Raw genomic sequence first — 22,795 nt, forward strand, 5'->3', positions numbered from 1 at the left:
AATGTTTAAAGCGGATTTTTGCCTTAGAACAAAATTACTTTTCTGTCATAAACTAAAGGAAGTGAGTCTGAGGGGAAGAATTATGCAGCAACGAGCTCCAAAGTTTGCAGAAGTAAACTGATGGGTTTTAGAATCCTTCTCCATAACCTCAAGTATTTCCCTTTAATTTTTCATGTGTTTTGTGTGAGGCATCCTGGTTGGTTACTTACTGCATGTGTGTATCTGATGATTGATTGATGGGAGAGTTGATATCCATTTCGATCCCTTCTAAACCCTAGTGTTCCATCACAACAGAAAATCTGGCACTCATGGTCCCTGGCCCATACACAGAACAGCACCACATATAAAGCACTGGTATGCACACACTAGATCAGACTTGTTCAAAACCGTTAGAAAAATGTCTCAGTGCTGGTCAGCTTTGTGCCTAATCTGCACCTCCTAGCACAGATTAAATCAACTCTGCATAATGCCTACTGGACAATTCAACAAAAATACCATTCTCAATCCACATTTGATCCTTAACAACATGGAAAATGGGCATCAACACAGGAGCTCAGGTCTAATATTAATGATCATGCAGTTTGAAGGACAAGGTCTATGTTAATTCCACTGAACTTTGAGTACTTTGACAAGACATCCAAAATCAGCAGCCGCCTTATCCCAGACTTCCACTATAATCAAAGGAAAGCTGTACCTACCCCCAGAATGCTATTTAATTTAGCTGATTTTCCACCTGAATGTGCTTGCCTCTCCCTACTGACTGCTAGAAGGGCCCTCAGGCAATAACTCAGTACTACAGTCAGAAAGTGAAGTCTGGAACTGAGCATGGGGTAACACTGCATCTCTCCTAAGTTTTTATAGGAACATGAAAAGCTGAGAAGGAAAAAAAATGATGTAAACCTCTATCTTGCATTAAAGCCAGGTAAATATAATTTGAAATATATTACAAAGAACACTCAGAAAATAAGAAGCAACAGTAGGCAAGAGAAATCTTCTCTCTGTATATGTGATTTGTCTCTAAGGGGCATGCTCTTGTTCTGCCACAGAGCAGTGCTGCTGAACAAAACCTGAAAGCACCTCCCTCTCAGAGAATCTGGGTCTTTACAGCTCAAATACACTCAGTCAAAGTATAAACCCACCCAAATTAACCAAAACCACTCCCTTTGACCAGAGGGCACCCTGCCCCCGCTCCATGCTCACTCACTGCAGGTGTTACCTGCCATGAGAAATGCCACGCCAGCACAGTTCCTTGCTATCCACCATTTGTAAATCCACAGCAGCAAAATATCACAGGAATAAACTGCACTGGTTCAAGGGAGATGAAGCCTTTCAATATGCCTCTAACCTAAAGCTGCCTTTCAGGACAGCAAGTAGAGTTTTATTAGGCAGCTCTATGTGGTGATCTCAGATCCCAGTGACTGTTCTCCTAATGCATCTGTGTGCTGATGGCCTGATGCACTGTGAGGACTGACCTCTCTCATCCTCCAGGACAACAGAATGTTTTACCAGCAGGGAAACAGGCTGCACGTGTGGATTTGCTACCTGTAAAAGCACTTCTTCTGAGAAGAGTGAAAACTTCACTCTCAAGGGCTGTAAACATCATAAACACTGGAAACATTTCAAAGTAAAGGCACAGCTGCCTTTGTCACTATCCCTTTTGCACATGTCACCCCTGAGGTGTCCAGCAAACACACTCTCATATGGAAATGCACTGTTTTGTCCCAGAGCTGGTAAATGAAGGTTTGTAAGCAATGCTGCTGAAATCCCTGGCAGTTATGCAAGTCACCTCGTCTCAAGGCAGATGCTGTAGGCTTCTCAGCTTACCCCTTTGATTTCCACCTTCCTCTACATGAACTACCACTCACAACTCGCCAGCTAGCAATTTGTTTTCCTAACAATATTAGAAAGGCAAAGGAAAATAAAGACCCTCATGGAGAAAGGATTTTTCCCTAAAAAGAAAGTTTACAGAAGAACATCAACACATGAAAAACACACCTGATCAAAGTTTGTATTTTAGAAGACAACCTTGCTGCAGCCTGTGTTGTATTTATAGGGCTTTTTGAAGCTACTTGCCATGAAACAATTTCCTTTCTTTTAAAGAGAGCACTTACCCAAGTGAATAGAGACGGCATTTCTTGCTTCTGATTCGGTGGATGAGGCTAAACCTCTCATCAAGACAGACTGACCAGGGCTTTTTTGTGGTTTTGGAGTACCCTTTCAAGCTGTTCAGGTTCATGTGTTCACATGAAATCTGTTGAAATCAAAGGATATTTGATTTTAAGACGAGACTTTTAACTTGTTTTTAATTTGCCTTCTGGGGGAGAAATGGAAAAAAGAAAAATGCTCATTGGTTTAAGTCTTATTGTCAATCTGATACACAGCTACAAAGATTTGATGATTTTTTTTCCTTGTTTGTATGTTCTGCTTGGTGAAATTTAAGGCTTACATAATTCCCGAGAGAGCAATGCAGTTTGAAAAGCAAATAATTAAGCATTAGTACTACACCCAAATTCTTTTTTTTCCATGAGGAAAAGATGTTTCAGCATTCAAATGTTTAAATTTTTTTTTCTTTTCAAACCTTGGAGTAGATTCTGCATCCTGAATAATGTTAAAATCAAGACTGTAATTACAAAGTTGCAGTGCCTCTGCAATGTGTACCTTACCCAGAGCATCCTGGATCTCAGCTCCAGAAGGGATTTAATCTTTACCCCAACCTCCAACAACAATGGGATTTAAGCAAGTGTGTAACTAAACAGAGGAATCATAGCATCTCTGCTGAGCTGGCTTGGACATCTAGAGACTAAAGCCAGAATAAAAGCCCTGCAAAAGAAGAGATAGAGACCCTGCAGGGAGGAACACCGTAAGTCAAAGCCCTTGCACAGACCAAGAAAGCAAAGACTGAAAATGCACTGGTTTCATCAGAAACCTGGATGTGTCAAAAATCACTGAGGGGTGAAGTCAGCTTTGCCAGCAGCTGAGCAGCAGCCTGGAACAGCCAGACTCACAGGGACTGAGCCAGCAAAGCCATGGCCCTGTGAGTGACACCCTACAGAGGAGCCCTGCCTGCAGCACCAGATCTGCCTGTCCATCCAGCAGCTCAGGCCAGAACTTCACCCCCAGGCCACCACATTCCACTTCACCTTCTTCCTCCAAAACCACTCTGGAAAAGGCATTCACAGAGCTGGAGAGTGCTGCACCCTTTGCAGAACACAGGAGCCAGAGCACAGCAGTCAATGGAGAGCTGGTACAATTTGTATGGCTCTCACCATAGCAGTGGCAAGGAGGCAAGGGGAAGCAGAAGGAAGCACCAAAGCTGTGGCTGCTCCTGCCCAGGAAAGGCTGCACTGCTCTGCACCAGCATCAGCATCCACAGTTTGTTCTTGAAGGGCTTCTCAAACCACACAGCCCAGCCATCAGTCAGGGGTTGCAGGGCACAGGTTGCTACCATGCAGATAAGAAAGCAAAGACTGAGAAGAGCTGCAGGAACCCAGCCGGTCCATCATGATGAAAAGTTGTTCTTTGGGTCCAGTACCAGCCCTGGCTGCAGGAATGGGAGCTGGCACTGTCAGAAAGGCAACAACTAAAATGGTAGAAAGGACAAAACCAGGTTAAATATCAGCCCTGAACAGAGTGTTCTCATCTTGCTCCTTTCCTTCTTCTACAGCAGATTGCAGAGGCTCAGTTCTCAGTCTTAGCCAAACTAAAAAGCACAGCTCTGGTCCTACCTGGAACCACAGAAATGGAACAATTTTACACAGAGGTGAGAGCAAAACCTGGAACCCAGCCTTTAGTGTGGCAGGCACTCTCCACCACATACATTACAATAAGTAAATAAAATTCTCATTCTTTAAGAAGTGTATGCTCTGAAAGATCATTACCTGGAGCTTTACATTCAAAGAGCTGCACACTGCATCACCACCTCCCTGCTCCTGCTTGGCTCATAATTCCCATAGAATATTCCTAAAAGCAAATACAGCATCTCTTCATGCTGTTCCCAGGATTCACAAAGTTTTAAGCAAAGATTTGCACTGCACCCCACTACCCATTTCCCTTCAGTCACATAACAATCAAGGAATAAATGGCACTGCAATAATAAGCACTAATTTAAGACACAGAAGAATAATGTACTCTCTACAGAAAACTAAGATTCTGCAATGCTGCCACTTAATTGACTCATGGCATTATGAGCAATTACAACAGTGAGAATTTGAAGCAATTTTAACAGCTCTTGCTACTGAATAGCTCTTGCTATAAAAAAAAAAAAAAAACAAAAAACAAAAAACAAAAAAACAAAAACACCAGCAACAACTAAATATTTTTAAAACCCAAACAAAAATCAAACCCTGAACCTGCCTTTAGCACCATCATCAGTCTGTTGTATGATTTACTGATGCACTGAGCTCACATTCTCTTCTGGGCTTCTCCTCACTTCTATAATACAAACAACAGAACAAGAAAGATGCTTCTCCTGATCATGAAATACCAGCACTGAAAATGCTTTTTCTGGCCACACTTGACCCTGCTGACATGGCACCTTCCTGATCCAGCAGTTTGAGCTATTCTATGCTAATGGCATGGGGCTGAACTTTGGCACAGTAATTAGTAGACACTTGCTCAGCAAACAAGGAAAATGACATCCCATGCTTACCTACATAAGCAGGATGCCATTTTCAGAAGTGGTCATACCAGTCAAGGTGTTATCCCATCAGTTACTCATCCTGTAACATCTGCCAGGTCAGAAACTTGGATTCCTCCCATTTTTTTGTTTTCACTTATGCTTATTCCCCCAACCAGGGTCAGTTACTGTGGGAATGAAACTTCTCACTGAGTGTGTCAAAAGCAATAAACTCTCTGTTAATTGATGTCCTTGTAGGCTTTGACCCAACTAGTGGAGTTTAGCAGCATCTGCCACTGTTTATTAAGTCGCTGAGATGAAGGATGTTTTCAAACTTAATACATCTGCCACAGTCTAAACTTCTGTACGACAAAGCAAGCAGTTCTACACACATCTCTTGCTGTCCCACAAGCATCATCTTGCCTCCTGCCCTCTCAGTGCTGGCATGAGTGGCAGCAGAGATGCCATTTTATTGAGAATTTAGCCAAGGGTACCCATAAGCTGGAGAATACATGAACACCCTGCTCTTTTTTAGAGGTGTTTCAAATTATCTCAGCCTCAAAAGCACTGCATTTACAAAGAATTTCATATGTGAATGACACTTCAGCGATGTTGGCACCTGGGGCTTTTTGCTGTTCTTCAGAGTACGTAATGATGCTGTCAACTCTGTATTCAAGGGTCAATTGCTGACAGACCTGGGTACCAAAAGCAGCTGCTCTGTTGGAATTGTGAGCATCCAGCACCTTTTTCATTTTTTTCTTACAGGGAATGCACACGCAGATGCTGTTGTGCATAAGTGATGCCTCTGTTAAGACGTGATGGCCCATGAATTTCCATGTATGCTGAAGGCTGGAAGTATCCATCAGCACAATCTGGATTTGGAAATGCCATATTTTAAAAAGCACATACACCCACCAATTTCCATGGCTGTTGTTTTTGTCCTGAAAATATCAATATTTTATTGGTATCATTGAAACAGCTTGTCCCAGTTAGGGTCTGATGCCTTGTTCTCATTTTACTGGGAACCTCAACTGCCTCCTTTTGAAGTAAAATGAGCCCGCTTATCATACTATTATTGAGAGGTGGAGAGGTTGAATACACTCTCTTGATACACAGTGCTCTGTATTTTTCCATCTGAGAGGGAGAGAGGGGAGAGAGAGAGAGAGAGAGCAACATCACAATTAGAATTTCAGTCATACCATACTCCTGTCAGGACACAAACCCATTTGGAAATAAATAACATGGAAATAATGCATTCTTTCAAACCTGTGTTTTGACCTTTATATTCATGTTGACCATCAGTGCTAGGTTAAGCAACTTCAGAAATAAATCAGTTTCAAAAAGGTTTGGCGTGAGGTTAATTCCTTAGATATGAGGGAACAATCTGCACCAGGCAAAGTGTTTTCTAAATGGAGACTGAAACTAAAAACCTACCTGAGAAGTGCTAATGTACTTGAGGAACCTTGAGGCCTCATAGTTGAGGGAAGGGGTTGGACTTGCCCATGGTTGTAGTTCAATGTGCCATCTTACAGTCTGTAAAACAAAGCAAAACAAAAAACACCTTAAAGGCAATGCAAGCATAAATTACATGGGCTAATAAACTAAGGAGATTTAATTTCAAACTAAAGCCGTTTCCTGGGGGCTTGTCTACACATGAAAAACATTTCAGAACAAAGCAGGGTTTCAACTACAGTGAAAAAGCATCTAACTGCGATTCAAAATGATCAGCTTTGAAAGCAGATGCAGGAAATTAAAAAAGAAAGTGCTCCTCATCCAGCATACATGTGTTAACCCAATTATTCTAGGACACTCAAGTAAGCTGTGAGAAATGCGTGAAGAAAACCAAGATCTAAATAACCAAATCCTACATCAAAACATCTGGAAACAGTGATATCATTTTAACTTCATATCTGTCAGGTATGAATGTCCACTGAAAGAAGAACTTGGATTGCAAACACTAATCACCAAAGGAAACCCCTGCAAGCAACCTGTTTTCTTTTTTAAGGTCTAGATTTTATTGAAAAAACAAGCTCCTTGTGGGCTTTGAGAAAAGCCCTCTTCCTCTCCCACACTTGCCTGACAGATATACCAGAATTCTTTGTTTCCCTGAAAAAATAAAAGTGTGGCTGCCCGTAGCCCTACCACTCCTCATTTACATAGCCCCAAGGAAGTAGCTTTGGTGGGAGCTTTCTGTGCTTCCTCAGCTCTGAACCTCGGGGATCCTGTCAGCTTTTCCAGAAACACTTCCCACGTAGTCAGAGCAGGACAGAAAAGGCCTTTCAGACACGTGCTTGCAGAGCAACAGGGCTCTGTGCTCCCACCTGCACCTCCTTCTCCAAATTCTGCCCGCTGTCATGCTGGGAAGTTTAGACTTGTCATCTCTTGCCCTCAAGTAGATAAAAATACAAGCACGGTGTTAAGCTGTACTAAATCAAGATTGATTCCTCGTGGCCTTTCATCTTCAGGCGCCACAACTCACTTCTACGGTTGGGCAGGTACTATCAAGCTTCCCTTTAATCATCCTCAATTAACTGAGCTTCCGTAACGGACAGGATGGGGTTTCTCCCTCAAAGGCTCAATAAAATACAATGAGAAACCCCACTCGGGATTCCCACAGAACTGTATTTCAGATGAAGCCCTGGAAAACATGTAGGAGAGAGCAATTAGCTGGAGAGGATGGAGGCAGACAGGTGAGGTGGGGCACTGAGCCCCCAGACAGGACTGGTCTGTGGCACCAGGAGAAGAGCCAGCACAGTGACAGCAGGGATCCTCTGATGCCAGAGAGGAATGCAGGAAAGAGAAGGTAAAATTAGAAAAGATTATTAAAGAGGACCACCAGAACAGATGGCATTTGCCTTGAGCTGGTATCATGAATTGATATTTTTGCAGCCTAAGTAAACATAGTCCACAGTGAATGTGAGCCAGGAGGTCTGTATGAGGTTTGTTGTCCCTTTAGGGGTTATTTTTCAGATTTGTTGTGGGTTTTGGGTTGTTTGGGTTTTTTGGGGGAAGTTTTTGTTTTTGCTTTTTTTTACTGTAAAGACATGCTGAAAAGGATATTGAGATTTTTTTTTCTCCCACAGAAGCAGACAAAAGTAGCATTTCTCACCCTGAAACTTCCTGCCTGCAGCAAACTTGGACTCCTATACTCTGCACAGCGTGAGCCTGGAAGCAAGCTAGCAAGCCAGCTCTGCAGCTGCATGTCCCCCTGACCTCTGCTTGCAGCAGGCAGCCTGCAAACAGCAAACAGCAGGATAGGTGCACACCAGGGAGGGAAATTCGTGTAATCTTTCAGAATGAGTCACAGTTCACACGGCTGAATAACGTTTGCAATGACAGGAATGCTGCTGTTTCAACAGGCTTGAAAGCTGAAATGAAAATGAAGACTGACAATTGTTTTCAGAGGGAAAAAAAAAACAAAACCAAAACCACCAACCATCCAGATACCTAGACATCTGTGCCCAGTTATTCTGAAATCTATTTGTGTGAGAAGTAGCTGAAGTAGCTCATTAAGTAGAGGAATTGCAGGGTGACCATTGTGGACTATTCAGCAAGAATTCCTTCTGCACAGAGCTGACAGGGAAGAAAAAATTCCCTATAATGAAGCACATGAATGAGATTCTTTTTCAGCAGAAAGCAATGTCCAAGAGCCACTGCAGCTTACACTTGGGTTCTTAAAATCTTAAAGACAGTAAACTGCCTTCCCACTGACTCCAAACTATTGATAAACACATGGAAATGAAATAAAAACCCCAGTGACTTATTAATGAAGTTTCACTAAAAAATAAGGGGGGGAGGGGGGGGGAAGAAAAAAAAACCAAACCAGAAAGACATCAAGCTTTTGTATAGTTCTTTAAATTTAGGAGCAATACATAAATGCTACTTTTGTGACAGAGATCAGAGCTGAGGCTCCAGCTTGACAGCAATGCTTTTGAATAGTTTCTCAACTTCACACTCGGTCCATGGCTCCTTGGGAAGCAGCAGCCTATTTCCATGCACTAACGAACACACAGGAGAGCCCTGTTCCTAACACCTCCTGACACCCCCACAGGGTGCCTCAACAGCTGCCTTACAATAACATTCACAGACAATGGATGGGGGTGAAAATCCAGTGCATCTCTGGGACCGGGTGCACAGCCCCCCCACCCCAGAGGGTAACTCACAAATGTTGAGGATGAGTTTTGGGTACGTTCAGGAATACAAAATATCCTCCTGAAGGAGCTGTTCCATAGGTACATTCATAGCCTTTGTTTACAGTTTTCCAGGTAATTTCCAGCTTGGTTCATAGTGTTCCCATGTAAGCCTTCTCAAATAAAATCTACAGATGCTTTGTGAAAATCAGGTTTATCTAATAAAAAATGATCCTTATTTGAGGGGTCTTCCCCTTTCTTGACTTTGCAATTTTGCTTACTCAGAGCACACATGAGTGGGGCATCATGATTTGGATTTTCTCACCTGTATGGTGGAAATCTCTAGAATGACTGAGACCAGGTGCCTGTGGCTGCTGAACAAACAGGCTGAGCATCAGCTCCTTTCACAGAGGGCTTTACAGCAAGAAGAGCAGAAGAGTTATTACAGCCCAGATTATACAGCTCTGGATATGAAATTCAGACAGATCTCCCTAAAGGCTGCCCAGGAGGAGCCAGAAAATGGGCGCAGACAATCTGCATGGTTGTGCTCTCTCCCTAAGGTAAGGACTCATCCAGCTAGATACCATGACTGTGTTTCCCAAACACCAACATATCCATATTCCACAATATAAAGATATAACAGTACTTAGAAAGTTACAATGCCACTTAAAAAAATCATACTGAATATCTTAAAGTATCTCTCTGTATATAGCTTCACTTATAGACACATCAATTGAAATTAGCATTGTAAGAAAAATCAGTCTTCAGTAAGACTTTATCACAAGCACTGGTCAGACAGTGAATTCAGCTGCTCCTGAAGGGTAATGGATATCCAGAAACTTTCATTCAGAATGGTGTCTAAATTTTCACCATGTGAGATAACTACAGAGAAAAGAAAATCTTAAAGCAATGCCATTGCTTTGTTAGGAAAACTGGGATGCGTTTGAAGGTCTGATTTTTCTTCCAGGTACTTCACACTTAAGGATATGGACTGATGTTCCCTTCAGACCAATCTGACAGTAATCTGCACAGACTTCTCTCTGGAGACCACTTTCTCCTAGATTTTTTTTCCCTCATAGCCATCTGTGACAGTCGTTTGATAATCCCTTAATAATCTGTAGTATATATGTGATATACTTTTAAAGGATTGTAATTTAAAATCTGTCCTAAAAATCTGAAATCATAATATAAAATTCAAATGCAAATGTGCAAAGGGCTCACAAACCAGCAGGTCTAAAATTGTAGGTCTGCCAAATGTTTGGCTTTTCCAGCCTAAATGTGAAAAATGTGTATTTTATGATTGGCTTTTCGCAAGTATTAAAATGCAAATTTATTAGATTGCATTCCGTGAAAGCTTGCCCTTGTGAGAACAGATTGCCCCCAGATACAATTTACAGAGCTTGGACATAGTTTTATTTGTGGTCCCTCTCAAGCGCCTTAAGCACATTAGTTTGCCGTGGTCTCACTGTTTGGGGTTCTTCCCTCAGTTCAGAAGTACCCTGAATAGCGACTCTCAAGCACCTGTGGCCTGAAGCACATTAGTTTGCCGTGGTCTCACTGTTTGGGGTTTTTCCCTCAGTTCAGAAGTACCCTGAATAGCGAAAGCTGCGTGCTGCAGCCCACGCAAGCCCTGGCTTTGCAGGACACGCCACCGCCCCACGAGGGACACGCCACCAGCGCGAAGCCTGCTAAGGGAGTGGGAGAGCTGCTGAGAGTGGAGGCAGCCAAACCTGGAACACGGCTCCTCTTGCTGACAGCACAGAGCAGCTCCAGCAGCAGAGAATCCCACATTTAGTTTCAGTGGCAATTAGCTGGGTGACTCCCAGGGAGAGCCAGGGGGATAGAAACACTTGTGCATGCAGAGAGCCGTCAACGAAGCTCCCACGGTGGGCTGGGGAGCTAAGTTATTTGACAGGACAGATGAGGCAGACAGGATTTTAAAGGGAATGATTCATCTCACTAGAGAATAGACATATAAAATATGTAAGGTGAGTCAAGCATTGGAAAAGTCCATGTCTCTCCATGACCTGCAAAGGAATCCTGAAGGATGGGCTCAGGAACACTTACACCACGGACCCTCAACATCACAGAAGAGAAACCCCAGACCAGACATTCACACACCCCATGCTGCAGAAAAACATGCATTTTAGAGGGCTGAGCCTGTTCTTTAGCTGTGAGCCTAAAGCAACATCTAGCTGCACTTTATTCTTCAGCAGGGTTGAGTAATTCCAAACGTTTTATGTTTGGAGCAGCAGTAAGTGGCACAAGTAAAACAAACTCCACCCAAAAGCGGAGGTATCAGTAGGAAAGAACAAGTATGCCTTCAGCCCTGGCACAGACCTCCTTGAGAAAGGTCAATTCATACAGTCCCCTTTAGCTAAATGTAACCAGCACCACCAGGGCTCACAGGACACACACTCGTAAAAACCTGCTACCTCCCTTCATTAATGTTGGAGCAGCAGGGACACACACAGGCTCAGTCAGCTGTAATTTAAAACACAGGCTTACAAAGTGACTGACTCATATTTAAAGCTCTGAGTGAATTAATTTCGAACACAACTGGTTTTATAGATATTCCATCCCTACATGTCTGAACTGTTTCTTTCTTTTCTCTTTCATATTACTATTATTTTCTTTTTTTCTCTGCAGTTTGGCTTTCTTAAACATGAGTTTTTCTCTTAAGAAACCATAGTGCGAAACTTGCTAATCTTCCTCTGCATGTGTGTGCCTGTATTGAGAGAAAAGCAGTGGGTTCCCTCTGAGGCATCAGGCATTGAGGGAATCACAGGGAAAAGCAGCTGACATCTAGTCCTGCAGCCACCTAAACTGAGAATTTCCACTCCAACAGGGAAACTTCCACACATTGCACAAAGTCCATGATGAACTGAAAAAAAAAAAAAAAATTAATACAGGAAATCTTTCTATTCTCCATATTTCTACTTTTCTGAGTTTATCTGAGGCAGAGACATCTCTGACACCACTGCACACATGCACACAGCCTTCTCCATACCCAGTCACCTCCAGATTGCTCTGTCCTCTGCAGGCACCACACTGGTGCAGTGCAACGAGCTGGCCACAAAGGGAGTTCCTCTCACAGGCAAACTCCAGAGCTGAAAGATCTGCAGTGTGTTACAGAACCACAGAATGGTCTGGGTTGGAAAGGGCCTTTAAATATTCCAACACATTCCACTAGGTCAGGTTGCCCAAAATAAACAGTATTGCCCCCAGTACAGACACTGATGGGCACCACTCGTTACTGGTTTGTCATTTAGACATTGAACCACTGACTACAACCACCTCCTTATCCATCCACCAGTCCATCCATCAAATCAGTATCTTTCCATGTTGGCTGTGCCTAAACAATTCCCTGTCCTCAGCGTGTTTTAACGTGTCTTCCAGAAGGATCCACTCCATGATCTTATCCAAAGATCTGATGTTGGAACGATAGGCTGAGGAACAATAGCTTTGTGCCGAGATAAGCCAGCAAAGTGTCACACATGCAGTCTGGCTTTCCCATGCAGGAAGGCTGCTCAGGAAAGTAAATCCTGCCTATGGAAAGCAGTCCCGTGATAAGAGTGCTTTCTGCATTAATGAGTGTGTGTCTTAAATTTAAATGGGTTTCCAACATGATCTGCACATGGAGAATTCAGTGTCTGGACATGTGTGTTTAATTTTGTGGAAAAGAGAATGTCTAGGATGCACTTAAGTCTCCCCTAGCTCCTCACTCTCTGTGCATCATCTTTTCCAAGTCTCTGCAGTGCAGCACACATTTGTCTGCCTGGGAGCAGGATGTGAGTGCAGGAGTCAACTTAGGAAGCTCCAAACATCACCCAGAGGGCTCCACTTAAAAGCAGTTTATCAGCACTTGCTTCATGAGGCTGCAGTTTGCACCAGTAAGTAAAACTCAGACTGAGCAGGGAAAAGGGAAAAAAGGAAAAGTTTTACATTGAAACGAAAAAAACTATTTTCTGACTTCAATTCTCATTAGAAAAGCTTTGAGTCACTGCGTGGTAATTGAAACCAAGAGTTTTTACTCTTGTAGAGCAAATCAATCTGAACATGAATACATAACAACACTTGAAAAGGCAGCAATCACCAAGCATTTCACCTCTGCTTTCCTTTTGTTAATATTGATGTTTATTTTCTGCTCCTTTTGCTTCTCATTTCCCATCTGAAGGTGTGAAATCGAGCCACATCCATGCAAATTACTGCTCTGGGGGGAACTGCTGCCCTCACCTGCAGGCGAGCTGCACTAGAGACCTCCATGCAAAACACCAACAACTTCCATGCCCTGGGGGATTCTGTGTTTCACACACAAAGTGCACACTCAGCCTCTCTCCAACTCTACTTTCAGGTTTGCCTTTTCCCCTAAATAACGATCTCAAAAGAAAAGCATGCACAGGAAAAAAAAGGATGCCCGCCATTGACTTCAAGTGACAGAATTTACATCACTTTAAGAATCAAGAAATGGATTTGGTGAAATAAAGAGCAGCTTCCAAAATTAACACGAGGAAGCCAGATCTGTAGAGGAATTTAGGTGACTGATGCTCCAATTAATTCAAAGAGTAACCCTGAATTCCCCAGGAAAGGGTATTGGGAACTCACTTGCCAGGTTTCCTTCAGCCACTGTGGACACCCCTGTAAATTCACCATCACCCTGAGTGCAGGTTTGGGAATGACAGGAAGCAGGATTTCAGAAGACATGCCAAAATATTAATTTGTAGGTACTTATGAATTCAGAAAGCATTGCATCTAATTCATAATTTACACAGCATAACTACCACTCCTCACTACCTCTGGGAAATAAATCCACTGCAGCCAAAGGATCTGGGGGCTGCAGGGGTAGGAAAGGGCAATGCGGCACTGGAGAACCTCTCCTCAGACATTCAAAGGTCACCAGAGACTAACAGCCCTGCCACTGGAAATCCCAGCAACATATGGGAGAAATGCACATTTATTAAAAGAGAGATTGATTTTACTCTAGGAGACATACAGCTTTGAAAAGTGAAATTTCTTTGCTATGGTTGTAAAATAAAATAAATAAATCAGACAGCAGCATTCCTGAGCTATCCAGAGGCTGACAGCATGATAATATATCTAATGGAGATAAAACCAGGAGCCAAAACAAATTGAAATTTATGGAAGTAAATTCTCAAAACTGCTTAAGCAGCTCAATCAGCTGAATTCCTTCCAGTGCCCGAATGCCTTTGCCAACACTTAAGGATAACAGCAAGAAACAGATACAGCAACCACCGGTCACTGCTTGTCAAATTCAGTTTCTTCTAAGCAGAGGCAAGACCGTGTATTCATAACTGCTTTAGTTGAAGTGCACTGGCTGAGAAATATGGAGATGTCACAATCCATACAAGAAAGGAAAAAAGCTATTTTCCTCTAGGTTGACTTCATTGCAAAATTTAAACCATAGAATACAAAAACGAGAATTCATCAGTAAATACTCAGCTAGCCAGATAAGCTCAGTTTATTTAGTGCAAGTTCCAGCACTCTAACTGTGATTTACACATAGGGATGCATCTGGCAGCCTATTCTCTGACTTCAGAGCCTCTGCCTGAGGCTAAGAACTGGGGGAAAAGAAGGTGCTTTAGAGCAAAACCAATGCTTTCACACAAAATAAGAGCATTTCACACTTGTGCAGCCTTCTCTCTCATCCAAGTGGAATGCAAATGTCTAACAGAAATGGTCCGCCATATCTTCTAGACTAAAGGGAGATACTAAGCATCAGAAACCCCCTTCCTCTTCACCTTCCCCTCCTGGGTAAGTACCAGGACAACCCTCTGTGTCCAGGGAGCAGGAGAGGGCAGTATTTGTCACTATACGTCTATAATCTCATAAAGTAAATATCAACTCTTATCCATGGGTAAGCCAAAAGGCTGAGTCATTTCTACAGGTATTTGGATTTCAGAGTGTAAAACACTAAGGCAAGTTAGACTGTATTTACAACAGGCACCGAGGGTTCTGTTCCTTCAACCCACCATCAGCTCACTTGGTTGAACTGGGTTTTACTGGATAGCCAGGGAAGACTCAAGAAGCCAAACTCCACTTTTTTTCTTCCTTAACTCCTTATTTAATAAAAGCAGTAGAAAATGGAGTTCCACAGAATGAAATGTATTCTAGCTCTAAACATATTCCCTTTCTTTTTTTAATATGGCTATGGATTAGTGCCCTTGGTCTAGAGCTATGTAAAAGTCTTCCAAATAAAACAAAACTGTGTTAGGCAAGTCTTCCCTCTGTCTAGAAAGGGAACAACAGCTAGCTTACAAATTGTTAGGATTTTAGGTACAAAATGATACATTTATTTTCCAGTCTATAGAGAAGAAAATCTAGCTCATTTCAAAGCACACAAATATTTGAAATATTTTTTGTTCAAGACAAGTATAGAACCAAGCATCATAATCCCATGGAGGATGGGTTTGGGAAACACGTACCATCCTCTTTAATTAAGGATATTTTCCAATGTTTTATCTGTTTTATCACTAATTCTGAGCATTATACAGATGAAGTACCAAAAAACTACATGGTTTGACCCTGAACTCATGGTGCACCCAGAATTCCCACGGATTTCATAATGAATAATAATTGCAAGATCAAACCATTAATCAAGACTTCTAATGAAGAAAAAACACATCAACTCAGCAGCAACCAATTGACACATAATTGCTTCTTGTTTAATTTTCTCAAAAGAGGGAGGGAAAAGGAACACAATGTTGTTGCTTTGCCCTATTCAAGATGAAACAAAGTTCACTTCTTTGAAAGTCTCAGTGCTGCAGAACAACCATGAGGAAAGCCCAAAAAGAGACAGGGCACCAGTATTAAAATTTTTGGGGTTTTTCAGACAGCTCCTACCCTGTGGTGTTTACCTATTGGATAAATCTCACTCCTCCACTACTGTCACCCACTTTGCAGGGAGCAGGAAAGATTTGTAACTGATTCCTATCATTTTTAGGCTTCTAAGTGGCAGATATTTTCTAACATTACATGCCATATCAATAGACATTACCATCTGTTCCCCCTAACATTTCAAACAGTGTCTCTTTGTAAAATATGAAAGAGGATACTAAAAAAAGGGCATTGACTTTGAAGCTCCCAGTTGATTATTTGACTTAGCTAGCTGCTAGGAGAGGAATGAGGAAGAGGGCTGGGGATGGATGAGGCCAAGAGGGGGAGGACAAAGCAGCAACAGCAATTCTGTGATGTTAATGTCTGCTGGTTCTATCATTTTCAAATGCACAGCTTTCCCAGTCAGGTCCAGCCCCCGGCGCATCACTGATATTTGCTTCTCTGCAGTAATTTTGGCCAGCAGACCAGCGTGCCACAGACACTCAAAAAGTGACCCTACCTCATCAAAACTAATAGCAAGAATGTATTTTTAGCAATATCCCTAAAACAGACAAGTTGCCTGTCAGGATCTTGTAGGTGTTTCCTTGCTAAGCTCTCAAGGCCCACAGATTTGTCTTCCACAGGCCAAGAAGGGCAGAGGTTTCAATTCCTTCAGTTGGCAGAAGCCACAAGGTCAGTCCTGGAAAGAACCCAGAACTCTGTCTTTTCCAGAAGAACTTACAGCACTGCACCTGAAGCTGCATCTGAAACCTATCAGAAAGTGGAACCCAAAGTAAACTTCAGTGGGTCACTTGTTAAATGAGCTGTTGGTTAGCTCACTCTTCCACAAGCACATAAACCCAGAGATTCTCCATACAAAATCTGAAGCAGTTGGCTTGACCTGGCAGTCCCAAGAGACTCCAAAAGCCACTGCATAGTCCTCCTGGTCCTACATTGCCAGAGACAAGAGAAGCCCCCATTGCATGATGGAGAGAGGTGGCAGGAATGATGTTTCTCACAAGTACCCCAGATTTGGGATTTACAAAGTCACAACAATTCTGTTCTGACTTTTGAAGAACTCTGCAAAGCTCTTTTGTTCCAGTCTGCAAAGCAAATGGAGAAGACTTTAGCGAGAAGCAAGATTTCTGTATTCTAACAGCTGCTGGAACTACTACATTTATCATTACACAGACACAAGGACAGGATTTTTTATTTTACTTCTACATGTGTCAGGATGGACATAAATTACAACACTAGCTTTTAAATGTTGTAAAAAAATCAATAAGAGAGCAAAATAATCACTGAGGTGTTCCCCCAGAACCACACCCAGGACTTGTGCTTTTCAGGAGGTCAGCAATGACCCCATCCACCCATTCTCTGACAGTGCAGTTCATGAGCATTTGCAGCCAGAGCCTTTCCTGGGGCACCTCAGCTTGATGGCACCACTACTGAAGATGGAAGAGAAGATCAGAGGGGAAAACCACACGTCACTGAAAATCCAAGCCCTTCCACTTAGCATAAACATCTGGGAACATTTTCGCCATCTCCTGCTGAAATGGACCCAGTTGTTGCCACGAGAGCGAGTTCAAAATCATGGCTTTCATCTGTTACCCTAGGCATCAGGCCATTTGTGCACATGGTTTCTATTACCCTGAGAGACTCAAAATAGGGCAGCGCATCCCTCTGTCACTTTCGTAGGCAAAAACACTAAAAAACCAGCATTAGGGTGAATGTATGCATACAGGTTGCATGATACATATGCTAAATATCACAACCGAAAGAAAAATTGAATCACACCTCTTTTTCCCTCCTTTAGTTGTTCCACTGAACTACAGGTCATTTGATCTTAGACTTACAAACATGGGAGGGCTCTGGACAACATTTAATCATGCACAAAAGTATCTTGGTGCATATCTTCTAGCTACAAAAACACTCAAGTTGATTAAGTGACTCACATCCACTGCACACAGCTCTGGAGCACTGAGCAGCCGTCCAAAACAAATTCAGCTCTAAGTTAATATTAGAACAAGCGATAAGAGTGGGCTGTGTTGCAGATGCCATCAAAGATTAGTGGTGGTTCACACAAACCTTCTCACTTACCTGTCAAATCTTTTATCTAATCTCTGCCACAAGTGGAAGCCATCACTGCCAGGCTGCAGCACAGCCTGATCTACCACAACCAAACCAGACTGCTTGAGCAAAGGTCCCTCCCTAATGCTTCCCAAATCTCCAAATTCTACATCTGTTTTGTAGGAAGTGACGATGCACTCATCACGCTGTCTGCACGAGTCTGCAAGGCACCTGGGAGAGCGTTTTGTTCTTCACTGCAGGATTTCAGTGCTGCACCCCTTGTCAGGGGCTGCTGGAGTTTTGCTCACAGCAAAGATCCCCCAGCTGCACCTTGGTCTGAACTGTGGCCACAGCTCCCTGAAAGTGGCATGAGAGATACCTGGCACGCTGGCACCTACCATGCAGCCCCGAGCAGACACGTCTCTGTTAACAGCCTGGCTGGCTGAGTAAATGTTGATGTGAACTGACTGAACTAACTGGGATGAAAACCTTACTAGCAATGAACTTAAGCACTTGTCTTGTAAGAAGGCAGATAAAGAGATGTAAAGAGATGTTGGAGATGTAAAGTAAAAACCTTAGGGCTATCCAGCAGAATTTTTACCTGTCCAAATCTCTCTTTCTGGACTGTTCTCTCTCCACAGAAGGAAATTTTAGAAAAGAATGTAGAAAGAATTGGCCACCTTGAAAGCTGTTGAGCAAGGAAATCTGTGTGTCCTCAAAACTATCCTCACTTCTTATTTCAAAACATGAAATGTGACAAAAGATCATTTTTGGCACTAACCAGGCCACTGCAACTGGGCAGTTCAGGTCACTTGGCCCCCAGAGCAGTCCCATGAAACAGTTTGAGCTGAACACAGCAAACAGGAATGCTTCTTTTTCTGATCTGCTACAGCAGTTATAAAGGATTCACATTTTATACAAGGCCTGTGAACTATGTCTCTGGGTGGAAGGAAATGATGGCAAAACTGTAATGGCCTCACAGAGCAAGGCATCTGCAGAATAAATTACCACCTCAGTCCTTGGGCCCCTTAGAAGAGAAGGCTTAAACACTTAGATATATTTTCTTCTGTGCCACAGCTACCTAGAAAAACTCTTCTTGTCTTTATATGCCAAAAGAAAGCCTTAAGCTGGTATTTGAAAGATTTTGAAAGAAATCTATGCTATTGGATATAAAGTCTCATAACACTGTAATGACTTTCTGAAGAATAACATTCTCCATCTGCTTCTCAAAAATTCATGAAGAAAGAACTATTTCAGGTAATAAAAAGTGTGTAAGAATCAAGGTTATTCTTAGTAATCATTTACCTCACAAGCTTGCAAGTGACATCATTGTCAGAAAAAACATTACCATTTCCTCTTTATGGTATACTATAAACACATTTCATCTGCAGTTAGAATACAATAAAAGCCCAGTATTGCCCTTGTTTGACTACTTGGAGAAGGGTTCCTTGTTTGGGTACTTTCTGCTACCTCAGCTGCCCTTGTTTATGGGCAGAGCTGGCTGATGCTCCCCAGATTTGGTTATCAGCTGATGAAAACTGCTTTTGATAAAAGTTTATTCTTTTCTTCCAAAGAGAATAACCTCGCTCAGTCTGTGCTATTAGGCTGAATATTTTGAGCAAAAACAAACAAAGGCTGTTCCCCAGGTACTAACAGATTGAAGCCACAAGCTCCTATCTTGTGTTAATCTTACCAGATAAGCAACTTTGGGTTGGTTTATATTTGCTAAGAGACCTCCAAGTGCTGGAGGGAAAAAAGGTGTCAACTAGTGTCCCTTCCTCTGGGGTCCACTAAGTCATCACACAGAACAATTATGGTGGGGTCTGGTCTCTCTAGTGAGGTATTAAGCCAGGGCAAAGATTGCTTATTGTAGTCTTAAAAGACCCCATTACCTCCTTTTATTCCTGTTAGATGATTGTTCAGGCTAAATTCCAATTTGGCTAATCACATTGTATCTGCCAGATTGCTTTTCTAATTGCAGAGCAGGTAAATGTAGCCAGAGGGACATCAGGAGGTTGACCTGAAGCATAATGGAAAACATTCCTAGACCTTCTCTGTGTGGATACCCACAGTTCACATTTTTCTAATGAGTCTTTCCATTCCTTACCAGCTGCAGAGTTAAAAGATTTTCCTAATATCTTGCCTGAAAATGAAGCCCATTATTTCCTGTCCTACTTCCAGTGGACCTAGGGAACAATCGGTCATTGTGTCCTTCAAAAAAATTTTTTTTTTAAGTTTGAAGTCTTGGCACATTCCCTCAAAACCTACTTTTCCCTATTCAAAACAAGTACCAGTACTTCAGGGCTTTCCCTGCAGGCTTGCCTTCCTGCACCTCTTAACTCCTTTTTCCTCTGAACAAAACCCTTTTCAGTTTGTCTACCAGTTATTAAAGAAGGCGCCCAGAAGTGGCACACTCCAAGGAATAACCAATATCCAGCTCTTCAGCTCTGCACTCCTCTGCAGCATCATCCCACGTGCCACTCCCATCCATCAAAGCCAGCATGTTATTCACTCGACACAGCACTTAGGGAACAGCACTGCACTCTGTGAAGCTCATCACGCTGGGACACAGGTGGAGAGGCTGGAATGATCTTTGGAGATCCAAGAGGCCATTTTAACCACAGTGGCTCCTTCGGTTTGGCTCAGCCAGGGCAAATCCCCTCCTGCAGACACAGCCTGGTGGGACTCCCTGCACAGCTCCCAAAGCCCTGCCGTGTCAAACTCTGCTGTAATGTCAAATCGTTGCTCCAGGCACACAGAATTAATAAACTTATAAAAGTTAAATCCCAATCCAAAACAGACAAGCTATTACACCATGGGATGTGGAAAGACAGATGGATAAATTTAACTTCAGAAAGACAGACGGATCAATTTAACTTCAGAATAACCAAGTTTTCTCCAAGAATTTTGGCTCTTCCTCATGAAGAGTCAGAGTAACTTCCTATAAAAGCAGTACCCAAAACTTACTGTACTTTTAAAGATGTGAAGCCGGCTTGAAAACACTATGCATGCAGTTAGGCAATGGAAACATCCAAAACATTTTTTAAACCAAATTTCTAGAAGAATTAAAAAGGACTCTTGGCATAAGCCCTACACATCACTGACACCAATGTAAATGGCATTGTCATTCTAAAGTTAAAACCCAAATGTAAATTTAAGTAAAATCTTAGCAATAATGTAACACTAAATCAAATGAGGTTTTTATGAGCCTGCTGTATTACTAAGTGCCAAACATGTGTTATTCCACATAATTTCAAAGATATCGCTCCAAAATAATTTGCAGACAATTAAAGATGAAACTGTTATCAGTCATCACTGCAGAGGAGCAGTAACTTCTTAAAAATAGCTCCTATTTAAAGAAAACCACAACTTTCAATCCAACAAGAAACAGCAAAATATAATTAGTCTGCATTTATAGTGAACCAAAAGACAAATGTATACAAATGAAAGGAACACTGAAAAAAATATCTCAAAAGAGTTTTTGGTTTTAGGCAATAATACATCATGTTTCAAATTACATTATAATCCCAGGCAAAGTACACATGGGCCCAGCAGCAAAAATCTTATTCTTTGCTTTTAATTACTGAAGAGAAATACTTTTATATTCCTAGAGATGACATGAAAGAGCATCCAAAATAACATCAGGTTAAGTTTGGCAGCATACCACATCCCCACCTCCATGGAAATAAATCTGCCCAGAAGGCAAGGAATTCCAGCTTTTCTCAACCAGACTCTTGAAGAGGGCTCGTCCCAAATTCAGTGCACAAGAGCCAACATAACCTTGTTATTACAATTATTGTGACAGGAATTTGCTATTACTTCAAATTCCAAATGCAATATTTTTTTTTCTTTTGCCATGGCACCCTGGAATAACCTTTTAAAACACACATCACATGTCCTCCACGTCGCTCTGTGTGTGCACACGCTGCTAATATCTATTGCAGGAGCGGGTACACCTGGCAGAATCTGTGTGTTTCCAGGTAGCTGGAGTTTTTACCTGCTGCATATATTACCAGGTGAGTGCTTAACAAAACCAGATCTCAGAATCACAGTTTAAAAACATAATTTTATTAGCAACAATGCAGTTTAAAGTGGGATTATGAACTTCCACCAAATTTAAGTGGGACTAGGAACTTTCATTTGCTTTACTCTTGCAGCACAACAAAACTCTTCTGATTCTTCAGATGACCATCATATGCTATCAATGCCAAATCTTGCTTGTTATTTGTCAGCAAGAGCAGCAGCATCTGCTCTTTGGTAGGCTCAGCTGGGAGCAAAACAGCTGGGAGCAGCACAGCTCCCTTAAGCACCACAACAGGCAGCTCCAGCAGCTCCCAGACATGCCACATAGCTAAATTACTTTATTCCCTACCCCTTTCAGTTAACATTTTTTATGTATCTTAAATTTTATCTTTTACCTTTTATCTTAAGGCACAAACAGATGCTTGGAACCTTGGTGGTCAAACCTCCCACTGCTGCACAGCCATGGCCTCTGCTGACAGAGCCTCACCAGTGGTCAGGAAAAGCACAGGCAGTTTCCTGCAGACTTAGGGACCATTTATGGACAAGTCTCCATCTTTCCTATCCTCTGTCTTTTTTTTCCCCCTTTTGGTGGTGTTGGTTGATGACTGCAGTTATGCTTGGGAAATAAATAACACAGCCCTGCTCAGGAAACTTTAATGTGATTCAAAGCAAGCACCAAATAAGTTCCAAGTGTGTTTTTGCAATTTATTTTTTTTAAACAGCCACAAAGTAGGATATTCAACTTCATCTATGGAAACACTCTGTTCATCTTCTGTTTTAATTCAGTGATGTAAGTGTGAGCAGAGCTATAACTTAGAGGCACTAGGAAAACAGAACAAAGTCTGGCCTCACTGATTTTTCCTTGCTGCCATCCTGCTGGCTCACACATCCCAACATAGTCTAACACCACCCCCATAAACAGCAGGAGAGAAAAAACTTCTGTACCTGAAAACGTCTGCAGACTTTAAGAATGGACTAATAATAATCTATGGACAGACAGAAGACACTGAAAAACATAAAAGGCATAGCAAAAAGCAATTCCAACCCGAGGTAGCACAGGTCTGTGCATGGAGCCTGTCCCTCTCCTCCAGGCAGCATTTACACTCAGTGGTACAGCACGCTG

At 42.3% G+C, this 22,795-nt stretch overlaps 1 protein-coding gene across 2 annotated transcripts in view; it reads right to left on the minus strand.

Moving 5' to 3' along the window:
- The window catches only part of METTL24 (methyltransferase like 24), a 46,848-nt gene that overhangs the window by 20,238 nt on the left and 3,815 nt on the right, over positions 1-22,795 (minus strand). Inside the window, exons 3-4 of one of the 2 annotated variants that reach the window (XM_041478081.1) lie at positions 6,050-6,148; positions 2,112-2,251 (exon numbers count right to left, since the gene is read on the minus strand). In XM_041478081.1, coding sequence (XP_041334015.1) covers positions 2,112-2,251; positions 6,050-6,148 — 239 coding nt within the window. Of the gene's footprint in view, positions 1-2,111; positions 2,252-6,049; positions 6,149-22,795 lie in introns of those variants that run through there. The other variant, XM_041478080.1, reaches the window with a different exon arrangement.

Source organism: Pyrgilauda ruficollis, unplaced genomic scaffold (genome assembly GCF_017590135.1).
Source record: "Pyrgilauda ruficollis isolate IOZ18807 unplaced genomic scaffold, ASM1759013v1 scaffold43, whole genome shotgun sequence".
NCBI classification, from domain to species: domain Eukaryota; kingdom Metazoa; phylum Chordata; class Aves; order Passeriformes; family Passeridae; genus Pyrgilauda; species Pyrgilauda ruficollis.